Source organism: Echinops telfairi, unplaced genomic scaffold (assembly GCF_000313985.2).
Source record: "Echinops telfairi isolate 266 unplaced genomic scaffold, ASM31398v2 ScPeMD7_23;HRSCAF=83, whole genome shotgun sequence".
In the NCBI taxonomy this organism is placed as follows: Eukaryota; Metazoa; Chordata; class Mammalia; order Afrosoricida; family Tenrecidae; genus Echinops; species Echinops telfairi.
This window is the reverse complement of record NW_022103920.1, coordinates 53,166,823-53,183,358: the sequence shown is the minus strand read 5'-3', so window position 1 is coordinate 53,183,358 and position 16,536 is coordinate 53,166,823. Positions and strand designations below refer to the sequence as shown.

The 16,536-nt window shown below is 42.7% G+C and overlaps 1 protein-coding gene across 2 annotated transcripts in view; it reads left to right on the top strand.

The window, feature by feature from the left end:
• ELAPOR2 (endosome-lysosome associated apoptosis and autophagy regulator family member 2) overlaps positions 1–16,536 on the top strand; it is a 124,190-nt gene that overhangs the window by 61,361 nt on the left and 46,293 nt on the right. For both annotated transcript variants that reach the window (XM_045288893.1, XM_004702635.2), the window contains 4 exons: positions 6,343–6,523; positions 8,094–8,222; positions 12,742–12,832; positions 14,913–15,015. In XM_045288893.1, the coding sequence (XP_045144828.1) occupies positions 6,343–6,523; positions 8,094–8,222; positions 12,742–12,832; positions 14,913–15,015 (504 nt within the window). The remainder of the gene's footprint in view (positions 1–6,342; positions 6,524–8,093; positions 8,223–12,741; positions 12,833–14,912; positions 15,016–16,536) is intronic.

Genomic DNA, 16,536 nt, shown 5'->3' with positions numbered 1-16,536 from the left:
CCCCACCCCCACCCCCGATGTTTTCCTCTTGAATCTGAGGGAACTCTGAACAGTCTCTTGGTACCGAGCACAAAGGTACTAGCTAGAATGAAAAAACTCAGTGACTTTTTACAAAGTGATTAAAGATCGATTTCAAGATACTTGTTTCTAACTTCAGAGGTAAATAAAATGCTAACCAGTTCCAGCATGATTGATTCATGATTGATTCCTTTGGGAGGTACTAAGGGTCTTCACCTCTTCGACGACCTACAACCCTGGTGTTCCGTGCCTTGCAGTCCTGCCTCCAGCCTGCTCCTCTGTCTTCAGTGGGCTTCTCTCCTGTGCATCTCTGGGCCTCCCAGCTTCCAGCCTGAGCCTTTCCTTTTCTTCTCAGGACCATTGTCGTTGGGTTTTGCTCTCACTCTACATTCAGGATGAATTCTTACCAAGATCCATAAGTTAATGATGTCAGCAAATGTCCTATGTGCAATAGGGTAGCATTCACTGTACTGGGGTTTGGGACTTGGAATATCTGTTTTTTAGGGGTAACACTGGTCAACCCACTACAGAGAATTAACTTCCAGTTAAACTATTCAGAGTTGAGAAACACAAGCTTCCTACTAGATTATCAATATCCACAAAGATTGTCTTGATATCTGCAGATATCAGCATTGCTAAAATTGTGACAATTATGTTGTTAGCGTTTCAGCGACTTGAGAAAACACAGGCTTATTTATTTTGGGTTCTAGAACTCAGTAGAGAGCTGTGCTTGTGTGATTTGCTGGTTCATCTCAGGGCATCTGCAGGCTCTTTTGGTGGCAGAGCGAGGTGTCAAGTTTTGTTGCCGCCTCTGGGACTAATTATGACATACTCTACGAATTGATTTAAAAATACAGGAACTGAATGGGAAAGCTTAACATATTCTTGGGAGAGATACAAGATTAGGATGTTGACTCCCCAGTGTGAAACTGGGGGGCCGAGACCCGTTGGTCATAACTGGCCCGAGTCAGTCTAGATCCAACAATTCCATCGGAACCTTTCTCTTACCTTTTCTTGCTGATAGTCTTAGTTCAATTTAAGTTCATTATCAGAGAGACTGTCTTCTTGTTGGGCCCCTCAGGCCCCTCTATTCAAGCCACCTTCCCCTCTCACCGCTTTGGATCCTGCGAGGGTTGAAGAAACAGCGTGGGGGCCTCATCAGACTCTCCAGCTCCAAGCTGATGGCCACAAGGCAGGTGTCAGGTGTGCCTGCACCTTCTGTTCTCGTTGAACCTGATTCTCACACCCAATCTCCATCTCGGGGCACGCTACTTCTGTGACGGGGCTTAATGGCAATGGCCACGTAGAACTCTGACAGTGCTCACCATTGTGGGTTTTATTTGGGAAGGTAACAGTGTAGAATTCTGGTGAGGAATGCTCAGTGTATAGTTATGCAATCAGCACAGTGTATTCGCTTTCTTTTTCCCCCCTTTTTAATCATTTTATTAAGGGGTACAACACTTATCACAATCCATACATACACCAATCGTGTCAAGCACATTTGTACATTTGTTGCCCCTATCATTCTCAAAACATTTGCTCTCCACTTAAGCCCTTGGCATCCGCTAAGCACAGTGTATTCTCTACCGTGCTCACGAGCAAGCTTCTCTCTGGCTCTCAGCACTTGGCCTGGCCTCAGCGCTGCTGAACGATGTCACAGAGCTCCTTTAGGGCTTCACTAAATGCCTAAAAGCCATGTCACCTTGCCATACTCACCAGTCAGAAGGCACTCAACTCCAGCTCGGTGGGTCAGCAAGCCAAGTTCTCCAATTAAGTGCCCGGCAGCACCTCCACAAGCCAGCTTCCTGCCTATAAGCAGCCAGCTCTGCTTTCTGCGTGGCGGGGGGTGGGGGTGGAGGCACTGCTCTGCCCCTCCTGCTGCTCTTCTTTCCCTCCTCTGGTGACAGAGCTGTCTCCTGGGTCAAGGAGGTTCACTGGGTGGGGGTTTGGGGGTTTAAATGTGTACCCCCCTCCTGGCTCTTCCCACGTGCTCCTCTTACCTTCCGAGGTGGCTCATTTTATACGTAACAGGATGACAGTCATACTCTTGGTAGCCATCGCTGAAATTAAACTATATAATCAAATCAGTATCTTCCCCACCTTCTGACTCAGACTCTTAGCAAAGGCCATTTGGTGAGAGTTACAAAGACTATGGCTAGAAGATTTCCTGCAGCGCTGGCCACCGTTTCAGAAGTGATCGACCCTGCTTGGATCTGAGCCCATCCCAGAGGAATCCTTTCAACCTACTGTGACTGTACTGCTTAGCTCACCTGCTCCTCTGGGAAGACAGACCTGGACTCATCAGTCCTTTCAAAGATAATGAGTCTCTTTCTAAACTGAAGAAGCCATTGTCATTTACCTCCACAAATAGGGGTTCCGAAATGCTGGGGATTTTCTTACAGTTACAGTTACATCACATCTTACACATGATGTGATGGTTGGAGAGCACTTGCTAGCATTTTTCAGTATCAGATCACTTGATGGCAAATACTTGCTTAGCTGACTCTTTCCATCACCATACTCTCCTAGACCGTCCTGTCCTGTAGACAGGGACTGGCTCTTTATCATTAGAAATCGAAAACAAAGACCATTAGAGTCCCTGGCGCATAGAGGGCAGTGCAGCATCTGTTGAATGAGTTAATGAATGAGAGAATGAAAGAATACCACATATGGAATGTGTTCTGTACTAGGCACAGGGCTTGAAGACTTAAACATTTGAAGTCTTAGAAGAAATAGATATTTCTCTATTATTCCACAATGTAAAATTTGGATGAAAGGCATACTTAGAGAAGGTAAATTCCAGTGAGGCCGAGTCCTAGAAAAACAGATTTTATGAAATTGGGCACCCCTCCCCCCAGGTTAGGGGGCTGGCTGGAAGGGACGATCTTTCAAAAGGGCTCCTTCTTAAGATGAAATATTAGATGATGCCATTTCTTCCTTTGAGAGTTTAGGAAATCCATGGTGATCCTGGAGGGCTTACTAGTGCTTTGGTATCAGATTGCATTCACTTGCTTTGCCTGTAATGCTTTTCAGTGGTGCTCAAGGGCTCTAACACAGGGTTTCTTAATTACATCGCAGAAGTGAGATGCAAGGGCGTATGGGAAGAAGGAGAAAGCAGTATAGGTTTAGATCTGCCATTATTCCTACATAGTCCTGAGTATGAATGCTTAAAGGTAAGATAGGCTTACATTTGTTTAATCCCACAATGGGAAGAAAACATGGTATTTCCTAGCAGCCATGGGTTTCTAAATTTGTGTAAAATAAAAAATTCCCCTACAATATTTTAAAAAAATATATTTTTAGTCATCTTTATCGAGACATTGTTCTCCTACCATACAATCCATCTAATTAAGATGGAGGATTCATTTTTTTAAAAGGATATTCACAGGTTGTACAGTCCTACCACCATTTAATTTCAGGATCTTTTCTTCCTAATTTTCTGGCTAGCAACTCTAGCACCACGGTAGAGTTCCATAGTATCTCCAACATAACAGAAAATGCCCGGGCTGCTAGGCTTTGGAAAGAGTAGAAGCAGGCAACCACATGGGAAAACTGAAAGCAGCAAAGGGTTCACTGAGAAGGAGTCCAAGTGGGTGCGTTGCGAGCGTACTTAGCCCAGGTGTGGGTGTCGAATAGGACTTTGAAGGAGGGGGTCCGCATGACTTAGGAAAACTACCTAATTCAAGAAGAGACAAATAGGAGTGCTCAGTCACAGGAGTAAGGAGGCACGCAGTAGCCTGCCTGTCACGGGAAAGCTGGCAGTTGGGTTGGAGTGGCGGTTGAGAGACCCGCGCAAAGCACATTTAATTCCATTCAGATGGCATTAGTCAGCCTACAAAGCCGAGGTGCATTTGGGCAGGGACATTTGAAGGAGTAAAGTCTGCAGACACATCCATTTAAAGAAGGTATTGAAACGCTTGGCTCTCCCTGTTTAGAATTTTTTTTTTGAGATAAGAAACTGCTTCCAATTGATACCACTACTTTTTGAAGATGAATGTTACTAATGTAAATATAAATTGACTTCTGTTATTACCTAATGTAAATATAAATATAACTTCTGCCATCCTAATGATAATCTGGTTAGTTTAGTCTATTAGGGGCTTGGTTTCATAAAACATTTCATACTTTTATCTCAAGTTGCCAAGGGGTAAATTGATAGTTGGTTTTTCATCGGCGCTGGGAGCCATCTGGCACTTACTATCATTAATATTAATTACTCCCATCCCTTAGTCAGCCAGACTTGCAGGCATCTGTCCCCATTAGAAAGAGTGGGGGAGACCCAATCTGTCATGTGGAGTAAAAATGAAATTTTTACTATCGAGCATTTGAAATTTAAACTTTCTGAAAAGTATAAAAGTGGTTGACATTTTCTAAGTTCTTGGATATTTAGTTTACTTGGGTTGTAAATTTTCAGGATAGCTGACTCAAAAGGTATTCGCATAATTTAATTTTTACCCTCGCCAAACTGGCTCTCTTTACCATTTCTGAGCAGTATATGGTTGGGGGGCAAGTTGCTTACCAGTTCGAATCAGGAGTGACTCCATTTATGAACATGAGGATAATCTTTCCTCCCTCCCAAAGTGCTTGAGAGCATATGACATGATGTGCCCCAGGGTCAGTGACAGCACGGCCTAATCCCCATGTGGGAATCAGTTATTCCCATCAACATAGTAGCTCTCAGGCAATTCGATGCAATTCTTAAGTGAAGTAAAAAGGAATCAGCAAATTGTGACTTGTTTTGAATTAGATTTGTTTTGTGTTCTGTTAAGCCAGAAGTTTTCAAATGCCAACGCCCCCTCCAAACAGTGTTCCCTTTGCTTAGATTATCTGAATTTTATTTGCTTTCCGTAGGGGTGCGAGCACCCCGTATGGACACAGGATCTAATTCATTGTTCAGCTACTTAGGAAGTCCCAGCAGGGGTGGCCATTAGTTTACAGATGGTAAGAGGCAGAAGGGCACAGTCCCTAGTTGAATGGAACCACCATGAAGTAGGTCGTAAATTGAATGTGCAAGAGTATTTTAAAAAGGAAAAAAGACGTTTTTTACAATTCTGTTGAGACATCTACCTTTTAAACCATTTCCTTAAATATCCTTCTTTAGATAAGGTGAATTTTTCTTCCAGAAGAGAATACTTGAGAATAAAATTGAGTGTCCTAAAGGGTTTTACTATTCATGATTTTCTATTAACGGGAAATCACTATAGAGAAGTGCCTGTAATGTTGGTTCTCCAGTTTCATTATTAGAGTCATTGCTTGAGAAGTTGTTTTTAAGGGGAAAGAATACTCTCAGATGATTATATTTCTAATGAAAAGACATTCTAGTCCTTTTGAAACGGTGTTTACTTACAAAAGAGCTGATTTCCTCTGTATTCAGAATGCTTCCCCCCACCCCCTCTGTTTATGTGTGTTTTTGCTAAGCATATTCATTTTGCTTTGAGAATGGAGGACACATTGAGTATTTCTGGCGTCAAAAGGAGGCCAACCCCAGGTTTTAACAGAGGTTTACGTGGTTTCCCTGAGGGAGAGCTGTGTCCTTAAAGTAGAACCCCATACCTGGTTATCTGTGGTGCTGGGTGCATGTGTGAGAGTCAAAGGACAGGGCGTGAAAGCTTTTCACGACCTACCCGGCAGAGGCCGGCTTCACCCTAACGTCTGCAGCACACAGGGCAGGCTGTAGAAGCCTCTGAAGAAGATACTCCAGCGATAGCCTTGCTGTTGAATGTCAGTTTATTGAAAGAGAAACGAGAGCAATGACAAATACATATAAAACGTTGTTGTGCTTTGTTGTTTTGCGACCCGAGAGGACGGAGCAGAGCTAGCTAACGGGGTTCCTCGACTGGAATCACAAGGTCTCTTCTCTGGGGAGCCTCGCTGGTTGGTGCAGCTGAGCAGTTCAGACCTGGGTCACCAGGACCCTCCGTTCACCACACAACAGGATCCAAACGTGAAGCTTGATAACACTTGTTTATTTGTGGCCATGTGCCATGTGCTGTGCTGCGGGAGGAGAACGGAACAGTGAAGGCCCCAACATAGAACACCTTGTGGGAATTATGGCTAGGAGGATGATAAGGAGCATGGTTGGTATGAGGTCGGGTCGTTTGTAGTGCAGGGTAAACGAAAAACTGGGAGTCAGGATGACTTCTCAATGTTTTCTCTTTTTTTTTCTTTCTTAATTTTGCCAATAATATTGTAGGTGATTTTTAGCTGGCCCTTCCCTTCTGTCGCCTATTTAGATTTTTCATGGATGTCCCTTTAACATTTTTGTTAATTGGAACTTTAAAGCAAGGTACAGCATATTTTGTGATTTGCGTGTTCTTTTTGCAGACACAGATAATGTACAAGTGGATAGAGCCCAAAATCTGCCGGGAGGACCTCGCAGATGCTATTAGATTGCCCCCTTCTGGAGAGAAGAGGGATTGTCCACCTTGCAATCCTGGATTTTATAACAATGGATCATCTTCTTGCCACCCCTGCCCTCCTGGAATGTATTCAGATGGAATAAAGGGTAGGAAGTCAACTGATGCAAAAACTGGACCTTTAGCAAAATAATCTTGTTGGAATACACTGACCCTGCCCTAACTTACTGTTACAGAGGGATTTTTAAAATTTACAAGTTCTTAAGAGATGGAAGCAACTTTGGGAAAAGGTTAAGTGGACTTCAGAGACTGCAGTGGTTCATAGAACATATCATGACTATAGTGAAAAGCCTCCTAATGGGAAGCTCTTTCACGTTTGGACTGATAAGAAAATTGTCACATTACTAATAAGCGCTTCTGTTCCAGGGTGTGTAAAAGTACATGTGTATCGCTTTAAGTATAAAAAAGCTGGAGCCCTGGTGGCACAGCGGTTAAGCACTTGGCTGCTAATTGAGTATTGGTGGTTTAAGACCCATCAGCTGTTGCACAGAAGAAAGAGGTGGCAGTCTGCTTCTGCACAGATTAGCAGCCTGGGAACCCCGGGAAGCAGCTCCGCCTTGTCCTAGAGGGTAACCTTGAGCAGAAACCGCCTTGATGGCAGCAAATTTGTTCATAAGAAAAGTTATCCCCCCGACATCAGTGTGGCAATAGGGCTCACGGTTTATGCTGTGGTAATAGGGAGACGTGCTCAGTTTTGTTTGAAAGTGCACAGCTGGGAAACTTGTGGTACTTACCAAATACTAATTCAGATGGTAGTTGCAGAATTCGTTGTAATCGTAGTCAACATTTTCACTGTGGGTGTCTATGTAATCGGAGTGGGACCTCATGCTTGATATCTAGAGTCTTTGGGAGATAGCCCAAGTAGGACTCTGGAGTCCACTTGAGTTTGAGACCAAGTTCTATTTGCTACTAATAGCATCCCATGTCCTGCTATTTAAATTCTTTGTGCTTCAACTTTATCATCAGGTATGTTACATAGAATATCTCCTGAAGTACTTTTGTTCCCAGGAAGTACTTGCTCCATGCATATTTTCTCTCCCAAACCCCTTCTCTAGATGATGGAGGCAAAAGGTTTGGGCTAAATTGACAAGTTCTTGGAAAAGAGCCTTCCAATTAAATGCTGCATATTGTTAGTTTATACCAAGTGCAGTTAACTTCTAGAACCCCTCAGTTTCTGGAGCCATTTCTCAACATAGTCAATGTTTGAACTTCAAGAAACCAGTCCATAATTGAGTGGCATTATAGGAAGCTTAATAATCAGTCAGGAGAGTGAAATATTTTCTTATTTGTAAGGTACAAAGACCTAGCTTCTAAAATTATCTATGAGAACTTGAACTTCTTTCTGATGTGCTGTTCTTGTGCAGGGGAATTTAGGATTAGCAGATTCTTCCAGAAATGAAAGGAAACACTTATTTTACAAGATTCTGGATCTTTTCTCTAGCGAACCCTCACCCCATTGGCCAATGATATGTGTGCACCAGACCTAGGATTTTTTTTCTTTCCAGGCTGCTTTTGAGAAAGTTATTGATTTCTAAGGGAACTGGTGCCCTAATAGTTCTCCTTCTCAAGACCCTCTCTGCTAATTAGACAAGTTTAGCGCTTCCTGGCACAGACAGAAGAAACTGTTTAATTGTAATTGTGTGCTGCTTCTCTCTGTAGAATGTAGATCGTGCCCTGCAGGAACAGAGCCTGCACTTGGATTTGAATATAAATGGTGGAATGTCCTTCCTGGCAATATGAAAACTTCCTGCTTTAATGTTGGAAATTCGAAGTGTGACGGGATGAACGGTGAGTTCAGCATTGATCTGCTTGGTGCTTTTTGGCAACAGAGATGATCCCTCTCAGTTTTCTAAAAGCCAGAGTTTTGAGTTGGCACTGCTTGGTTCAGTTCTGGCTGATGAAGCAACATTGGAATGGATCCAAATCCGTAAAATGTGAGTAAACTGGAATGATAATCAGAATGGGAAAGATTATGAGCTTACCCCCGCTAAAAGCGTAATCTCCCACTTAGAAAACAAGGGTAGTATGTGCACTGCATTGAAACCTAATCTCTGGACCAGCAGAGTCAGAAACAGTGGAGTCCCTAGCAACCGACAGCGCTGCTTCCAGGTGGGTGACACTCGCAGTCCCGGCAGTCATCCGGTCCCCTGCCTCAGGCTCCTGAAGGAGCTTGGCAGGCCTCTTCCGAGTCTCTCATACCACAACTTCAACCTGGACTGTCCCCATCTGGCGATTGTTCACATACACCTACATTTTACAAATTCGGGTCTGTTATGATTTTGCTGGGTCAGCCATGACTGAACCAGTTTGATGCCTGCTAAAGACCTACTAAGTACAGTGATGAGGAAACGTCACTTTTATCACTTGCCTACTCTCCCTGCCATCAAGCCCTGGTATAAAAATAGTAACTCTGGTATCATCGCCAGATGGCTTTCTGTTATGAATATATACTACTAAATTTGCCTTTTTTTCTGAGTCAGCTTAAAGTAAATATTGAGGACTAGTCTGTCATACCAAGAGAGGTCATGAAATCTATATCCTTGGCTATTTAAAGAATAGTCTGGCAACATTTTTGCCTAAATTCGTTCTGTGTGGCTCAGCACTGAGCCAATGTGAGGGGTTAAAGAACCTCAAACTCTCTTTGCCTATGAAGCTTATGTTTGCAAATATAAATTGCATAAATACTAATTTATGCACTTCAAAATATGCATGAATTCTACTTTCTGAAAACTTTGAAAATATAACAGAACCATATTTGAAGTAGGGCATTGCTGAACTTTATCCGTTTTTGTATTTTCAATACGTATTTGTTGGTTGCATGATGATGGTGTGTGTGTGTGTGCATCTTAACACTTGACATGATGCATCCTTTATCTTTATGAGCCCATGAGCGTGCTTCACTTCCTCTCTGTGTTAGAGCGTAGTTCTGAGACCCATCTTCTTCACCGCATGTCTTTTAGCTGGTTGCCAGTCCTAAGTCAGCAAGCTAGAAATACCCGACGTGATGTACACACATGGGAATAGAGATGGGCAGACATTGTCCTTGCATGATGGTCATTGAACATAGACCTGAAAGGAGAGAAGACACAGCCTTGATTTATACGAAAGATAAAGATTGGTCTTTTTTTGACCAATAACTAATCATATTTCTAAGAAATTATTCAAGGGGAGAAGAAAAAAATATGGTAGTTTTTACCTGAACATTAGGATTTTCAGTATATTTTTCTTTAAAATCTCATTGCTAAAATTATTTTCTAGGGAAAATCTGAAATATGGAAGAGCTTTATTATCCATACTTTAATTGTGGTGTTATTTAGTCAAAACAAAAACAATTTAAATGGTTGAAATAGAAGTGTGGTCAGCATGAAGCAATCCCTGCAGTCTGATGAGTGGCTTAGTAAATGTTCATATGTCCACATAATGAAATGTGCATACATTATACTATTTCTAAAATGGACTAGGGGCATATGCGTAATATAGATAGGAGTGGATTTAGAGAGGGCATTAATTGCTAGCCCCGATCTAAGGACAATTAATTATTATGAGGTGTCCCTATTTAGTACTTGGTTTCACGAAGAGATTCCTGAAGATATGGATGCTACAGTAAAGTGTGATGAAGAAATCACTTGGTGCTTGGCTATCAAAAAGAGTAGCATCTAGGGTCTCAAAGCAAGTGATAAGGTGTCAGTTAAGTTCATATGGAAGAAGCACACCAGCCCGTGTGATCCAAAGATTGTAAAGACTAATATCCAAGACCAGAGGGGGAAATGGCATTAGAGTGTACATTCTGAGCACTCAATTTGCAAAAGGTTATGAATGACAGCAAAAGCCTACCTCCATCTGCAGGATCCCCTTGTGGATTAAGCCTCCATAGAATCCTGACTTGACCATGGATATGAATAGGCTTGCTATCTGACAGAGTACATTGCAAAGTAGATTCATGCTGATGCAGTTAGGGTAAAATTTAACACCTTATCATTTGTCCTCCCCTTTGGCCCACTTTAAGTTTGTTGTAGTTTTTATTCTTTTCTGCTGTCTTTTGGATTCAGGGCTTTCTGTATCCTATTTTATAATTATTGCTGGGAGTTTGTGTGTTTAAAAAATGAAAAAGGACTTTTCCCCCATGAACTTTTTGAAGTTCCTTTGTGCATAAGGACTAAGAATAGAAGGAGACATAAATATTGAAACCTCAGGATGTGAGATTAGAAATTGATGAAAAGAACATGCTCACAGACACTCTTCTACCACGTTTTTATGACGGTGTGTAGAGAAAAGTGACAACTGAACATCGTGATAGGCAGTGTTTTCTAACGCTAGTATGTCTCACTTTCAGACCCCTGCTTTCTGTTCTGAGACGCATTCTCCAAGAGGGTGCCATGTGTGGATACTGGCACTTGAAATGTGGCACATCCAAACTGAGAGGTGCTGGAAGTGTACAATGCACACCTGTCTTTCAAGAGTTAATGTGAAGAAAGTAATATACATAGTTACTAAATGTTAGTGTTGATTACATGTTGAAATGAGGGCATTTTAGCTCATGGGGTAAACCAAGTATATTAAAATTAATTTCATTTCTGCTTTTTCATTTTTTAGATAGGACTCTTAGAAAAATCACACAAAGGGCTCACATGTCTCTTTGGATAACTCCGAACCATACCTTAATTCACGTAACTGCAGATTGGGCCTTAGTTTCATCCATGATTGTCTTCTGACTCTTCTTGTCAATTCCTTTCTCTTGGTGTGTGTCCTTCCTGTGCAGCTCTACTTCCACTGGAATTCTCCAGTCTGGGCTTGCCGAGTGCTGGGCCCCGTATCATCAGCAGCATCAGCAGCAGCGCTTGCCTTTGAGCATTGTGCGCCGTGTTCCGCACGAGGAGGTCTGGTCGCCCTGGCAGCGGAATTGCTTTCCCTCCTGGTTTATCCCACTGTCATCCACCTTCTCTTTCCTTCCATTTGGCCTTTCCTCCGACTCTGCCCTTCAGGGTGGCGTTTCTGATGGGACGCAGGTGTTCTTAGAGAAACCGTAGTAAAGTTTGCTCTTTCTTGGTATTGGATTTCTCTGGAGTGTTCCCCTCCTTCTCATCCCACCTCAACGTTGTGATCTTTCTGTAAAGCTCCATGCTTACCACATTACTTACGCCACAGCTGAGGGCCTGCTCCTCCTCTGCGTCAGAATGTTTTGTGACTGCTCACCCTTAATCTTTGGCACCTGTTTCTCTCTCTTGAGAACCACAAGAACATTTAGATAGAAGAACAACTGGCATTTTCTCCTAAGTAAGTGGATTGGTGCATATTATTTTTAGACTAGCCTGACTTATGTATATGCAACATCACTTTTCTATATAGACGGCCGATTCTAGCACAGCACGAGTTGCCAAATCACTGATCCGGCACTCATAATGGTCTCTCCCGAAGTTCTCTCCTACACCGCTGCAAAGCAGCAGATGCAGGTGTCTTCTTTTGAAGGTGATTTCTGACGGCCCTTCCTTGACTGGGAGTGGGAGAATGCTTCTTCCACTTTGTTGTGATTGTTTCGGCCTCTGTGCCTTGGCTCTCTCTGTAGAGGACGGACCTCCCATAATCTGCTCACAGCTCTATCATCCCACACTGTGGACAGGGTTGGTCTGTACTTTCCTAACTCCTGAAAGAAGGTGGACCTGTGTGATCTTTCTATTCCCAGTGTCTGGTACAGAGCTGAGCACTCAATGCTAGCTGAGCGAGAGGAAAAAGGAGGAGGAGGAGAATGAATATCTGAGCAGAGACTAACCCAGGAACACAGCACTGCCACAAACTGTAGGAATGGACTCTGGACCCTAAATCTGTGTCATTGGTTAACTGGAGGTTTTTCTTTCTCATTGGTTACTTGAAGACTAGAAATTTCCATCTCAATGTATTAGAATGGGCAGAGACTAAACACGGTGTAGTGTTTGTTTGTTTGTTTGTTTTCATCTCATGACTCATTAGTAGGACTCCTGCTAAAGGAGGTCAGTGCAAACCACAGGACAGTGCGGTGTTTTGTTCCATTGTGCACAGGGTCCCTGTGGGTTGGAGCTGACTCAGTGGCACTTAACAACAACCACAATGCAAAGCAGTGCATTACCCGATTCCTCCTGGGAAACCATATGGAAAATTTCAGTTGGTATCCAGTAGGTCTGCATGCAGTGGACAACTTAATTTAAAAAATGGGGAATTTGGGGGTATATCTAACTTCAAGCATAAATATTTATACCTTTTGTACTTTATTTGAAAATGTTGTTGGAAAATATTAAGGGAATTTTTATTAATAAAAATGCCCTTTCACTTCTAGGTTGGGAGGTGGCTGGAGATCATATCCAGAGTGGAGCTGGAGGCTCTGATAATGATTACCTGATCCTCAACTTACATATCCCAGGATTTAAGTAAGGAAACAAACCCTAATTCTCTTCTGTGAGATTCCTCACACTTATTTCCTATGAAAACAATTGAAGAAAGTTTGTCATTATAAGCTATGCTAGTATTGTAAAGGCTCAGAAAGTAAATGGTCAGAGGATAATGTATTCTACTTAAGAATATCTAGAGAATTGGGGATTAAGACATTATGTTCTGCGTTATGTGGATGACACTGAACAAGGTTAAAAATGTGACATCCCGATGCATGTCAACCATAATTCTTAGGGGCTTAATCAAGAGAAATCATACTCCAAGTGATTTGCAGGAGTTTCTTTTGGCTTATTTATTTTTCTCAGTGTTACACATAAAATATCGTGTTACAGATTCTTTAATTCCCCTGCTTTAGTTTTCCATATTTGGAATTTCCCAATAAGAGTCTCTTCTCGCTCATTTTGCTGTTGCATGGGCATGCAGAGCTTGAGCGAGGAAGGGGGTGTGATGGGGAAGACACCAGGGGCAGATAAAGAGCGTGCTTTTTATAGGCATAAGGGTCAACAAACATACCTGGAACTATTTATAGGCTTTTCTCTTTTTGTGTTGTTTTGCTTTGTCTTGTTTTTGTTCTTATTATTGTCTCCGCCTGTCTATCTAGATAACATAGGCAGGATAAACAATGTGGAGGAGGAAACAGGGACCTATGGTTGGGGTGGGGTGGGGTTGAGAGACACAGGAGAGGGTGAGGAAGAGGGTTGCCAACAAACCCAGGGTCAAAGGAGCAACAAGTGATCTAAAATTGATGGCGAGGAGAGTGTAGGATGCCTGGTAGGGCTTGATCAAGGGCAGTGTAGCCAAAAGGAATTACTGAAATCCGAATGAAGGCCAAACATGATAGTGAGACAAGAGGAAAGTAAAAGGAAATAGAGGAAAGAACTAAGAGGCAACAGACATTTATAGAGGTCTAAATACAGGCCTGTACATAGGTAAATAATTTATATAAACGATAGGGAAATAACTCTATATACATATATTTATGTGAAGTATTAAGGCCGCAGATGGACATTGGGCCTGTACTCAAGCACTCCCTTAACACAAGAACACTTTGTTCCAATAACCTGGCATTCTGTGATGCTCACCTACCTGACACACTTGCTGAAGACAAAGCAGGTGCATAAGCAAATGTGGTGAAGAAAGCGGATGGTGTCTGGGTATCAAAAGATATATCATCTGGGGTCTTAAAAGGTTTGAAGAGAAATAAGTGGTCATCTAGCTGAGAAACAACAAAGCCCACATGGAAGAAGCACACCAGCCTGTGTGATCACCAGGTGTCAAAGGGATCAGGTATCAGGCATCATCAGAACAAAAAATCTTATCATAGTGAATGGGGGGAGGGATGGCGGAGTGGAGACCCAAAGCCCATCTGTAGACAATGGTACATCCCCTCACAGAAGGGTCACCAGGAAGAGACGAGCCAGTCAGAGTGCAGTGTAGCACCGATGAAACATACAACTTTCCTCTAGTTCTTTAATGCCCCCCCCCCCCCAACTCTCATGACCCCAGTTCTACCTTATAAATCTGGTTAGACCAGAGCATGTACACAGGTACAGATACGGGCTCGCAACACAGGGAATCCAGGACAGATAAACCCCTCAGGACCAATAATGAGAGTAGTGATACCAGGAGGGGGAGGGGAAGGTGGGGGGAGAAAGGGAGAACTGATCACAATGAATGATATATAACCCCCCTCCCAGGGGGAAGAACAACAAAAAAGTGGGTGAAGGGAGACAGTGGTTGGTGTAAGACATGAAGAAAATAATAATTTATAAATTATCAAGGGTTCATGAGGGTGGGTGAGGGAGGGGGGTAAATGAGCTGATAACAAGGGCTCAAGTAGAAATAAAATGTTTTAAAAATTATGATGACAGCATATGTACAAAGGTGCCTGACACAATGGATGGATGTATGGATTGTGATAAGAGCTGTAAGAGACCCCAATAAAATGTTTTTTTTTTTTTTAAAAGTGTTTTTAAGCTTAATAAAAAAGTAGGTCAATTTTGTCCAAATTGTATTTAGAATGCACTGTAAATAATGCTGTTTTATTCCATCAAATAGGCCACCGACATCTATGACTGGAGCCACCGGTTCTGAATTAGGAAGAATAACCTTTGTCTTTGAGACTCTCTGCTCCGCTGACTGCGTGCTTTACTTTATGGTGGTAAGTGAAGGGAGGCTTCAGAAGGCAGGTTTTTAAACTTGGCATTCTCTTTCAACTGGAATTCATTTAGCTATGAATTCTCGGGTATGAATTATATTTTCTTGCCATTTTAAGGCCCTGTAAAAATATTTTTAAATGTCTAACAAAGTCACTGATAATTGCGCATAAACTCTAGGAAGAGAGGAACTCTTGCAGGTATACTCACCCTTAAGGGCAGAACTGAAAGAGGAGGGCACCCAAGACACTGATGATTAAGCTGGTGGAAAATTCCTTCAAAAAAGATGCCAGCAGCTGAATGGAAATCCTCTCTTATAGCCAGTCAGCAATCAAACACGAGGAGATGAAAAGGTATGTTCATAAACGAGAGTGGAAAATGAAGGTGTACAGCACTCAGAAGAAAGAAAACCCTTCCTTGATAACTTGAATACTTTTAGATGAAGGACGTCATTAAATACACATCCAAACTTTAATCATTGTCTTTCCTTGCTCCATGTCCTGCAGTCCCAACTGTTAGCATGAGAAAGACAGCAATATAAAATTTACTAAGACTTTTTGTGGCTGTTAGCTAAGATGTTAGCATTGGGGTGAAGTATTGACTCTAAAGCATTATTGTTACTATTCCCTCCCTCCCCTCCCCCCATTGCAGTCGTTCAGTCGTTCAGCAGCAGTTTCCCCCATGAGGTAGAAGTTGTGTGCAGATGGAAACACTGCTTGATGATGGCTAACAGCTTGTACGAAGGCAGACCATTTTGCTCTGAAAAACACAATAAAACAAAAACAACTTTGAAGTAGGGAAGCTCATCAATGATCATTTCAACACCTCCACCTCTGTTACCACACATACCCACGAAGTCTGCAGTTCTTGCAACTCGGCCTCCTTGTTTCTTTACTCGGTGAGCTCCTCTGCACACTGGGGCATCACTCACAGGCTGACTCCTGCTATTCCTCAAAGGATCACTGGTGGTATCGTGGTTCCGGGCTTGGCTGTTAACTGAGAGCTTGGTGTTTGATCTCCCCTGGTGCCCTGCAGGAAAAAGATGTGACAGTCTGTCTCTACAAGGCTACAGCCTTGGAAGCCCAGCGGGACATTCCCCTCTGCCCTGTAGGGTCACTCAGAGATGGACTTAACTGGATGGCAATGGGTATTGTGTTAGTCTGGGAGTCTAGAGAAACAAATCCATGGATACTCTCATGTGTATGACAAAGAGGTTTATATACATGAGCAGCTGACTATTGAGAAAACATCCCAGCCCAGTCCAGCCCAAGCCCATAAGTCCTATATTAGCCCATATGGCTGATACCAATCTATAAAGTCCTCTTCAGAATCACAAAACACATGCAATGACGCCAAATGCAAGAATATCATAGGCCAGTGTGTGGGAAGTCAGTGTTGGTAGAAGCATCTCCATGCTGGCAGGGGTCTCCATGTGGCTCCTCCAGTTCCCAGGGCTGTATCAGGGTAGGTCCATGTGACTTCTCCTTAGGGATGTCTCACAGGAAGTGAGCCACGAAGAGAGACTC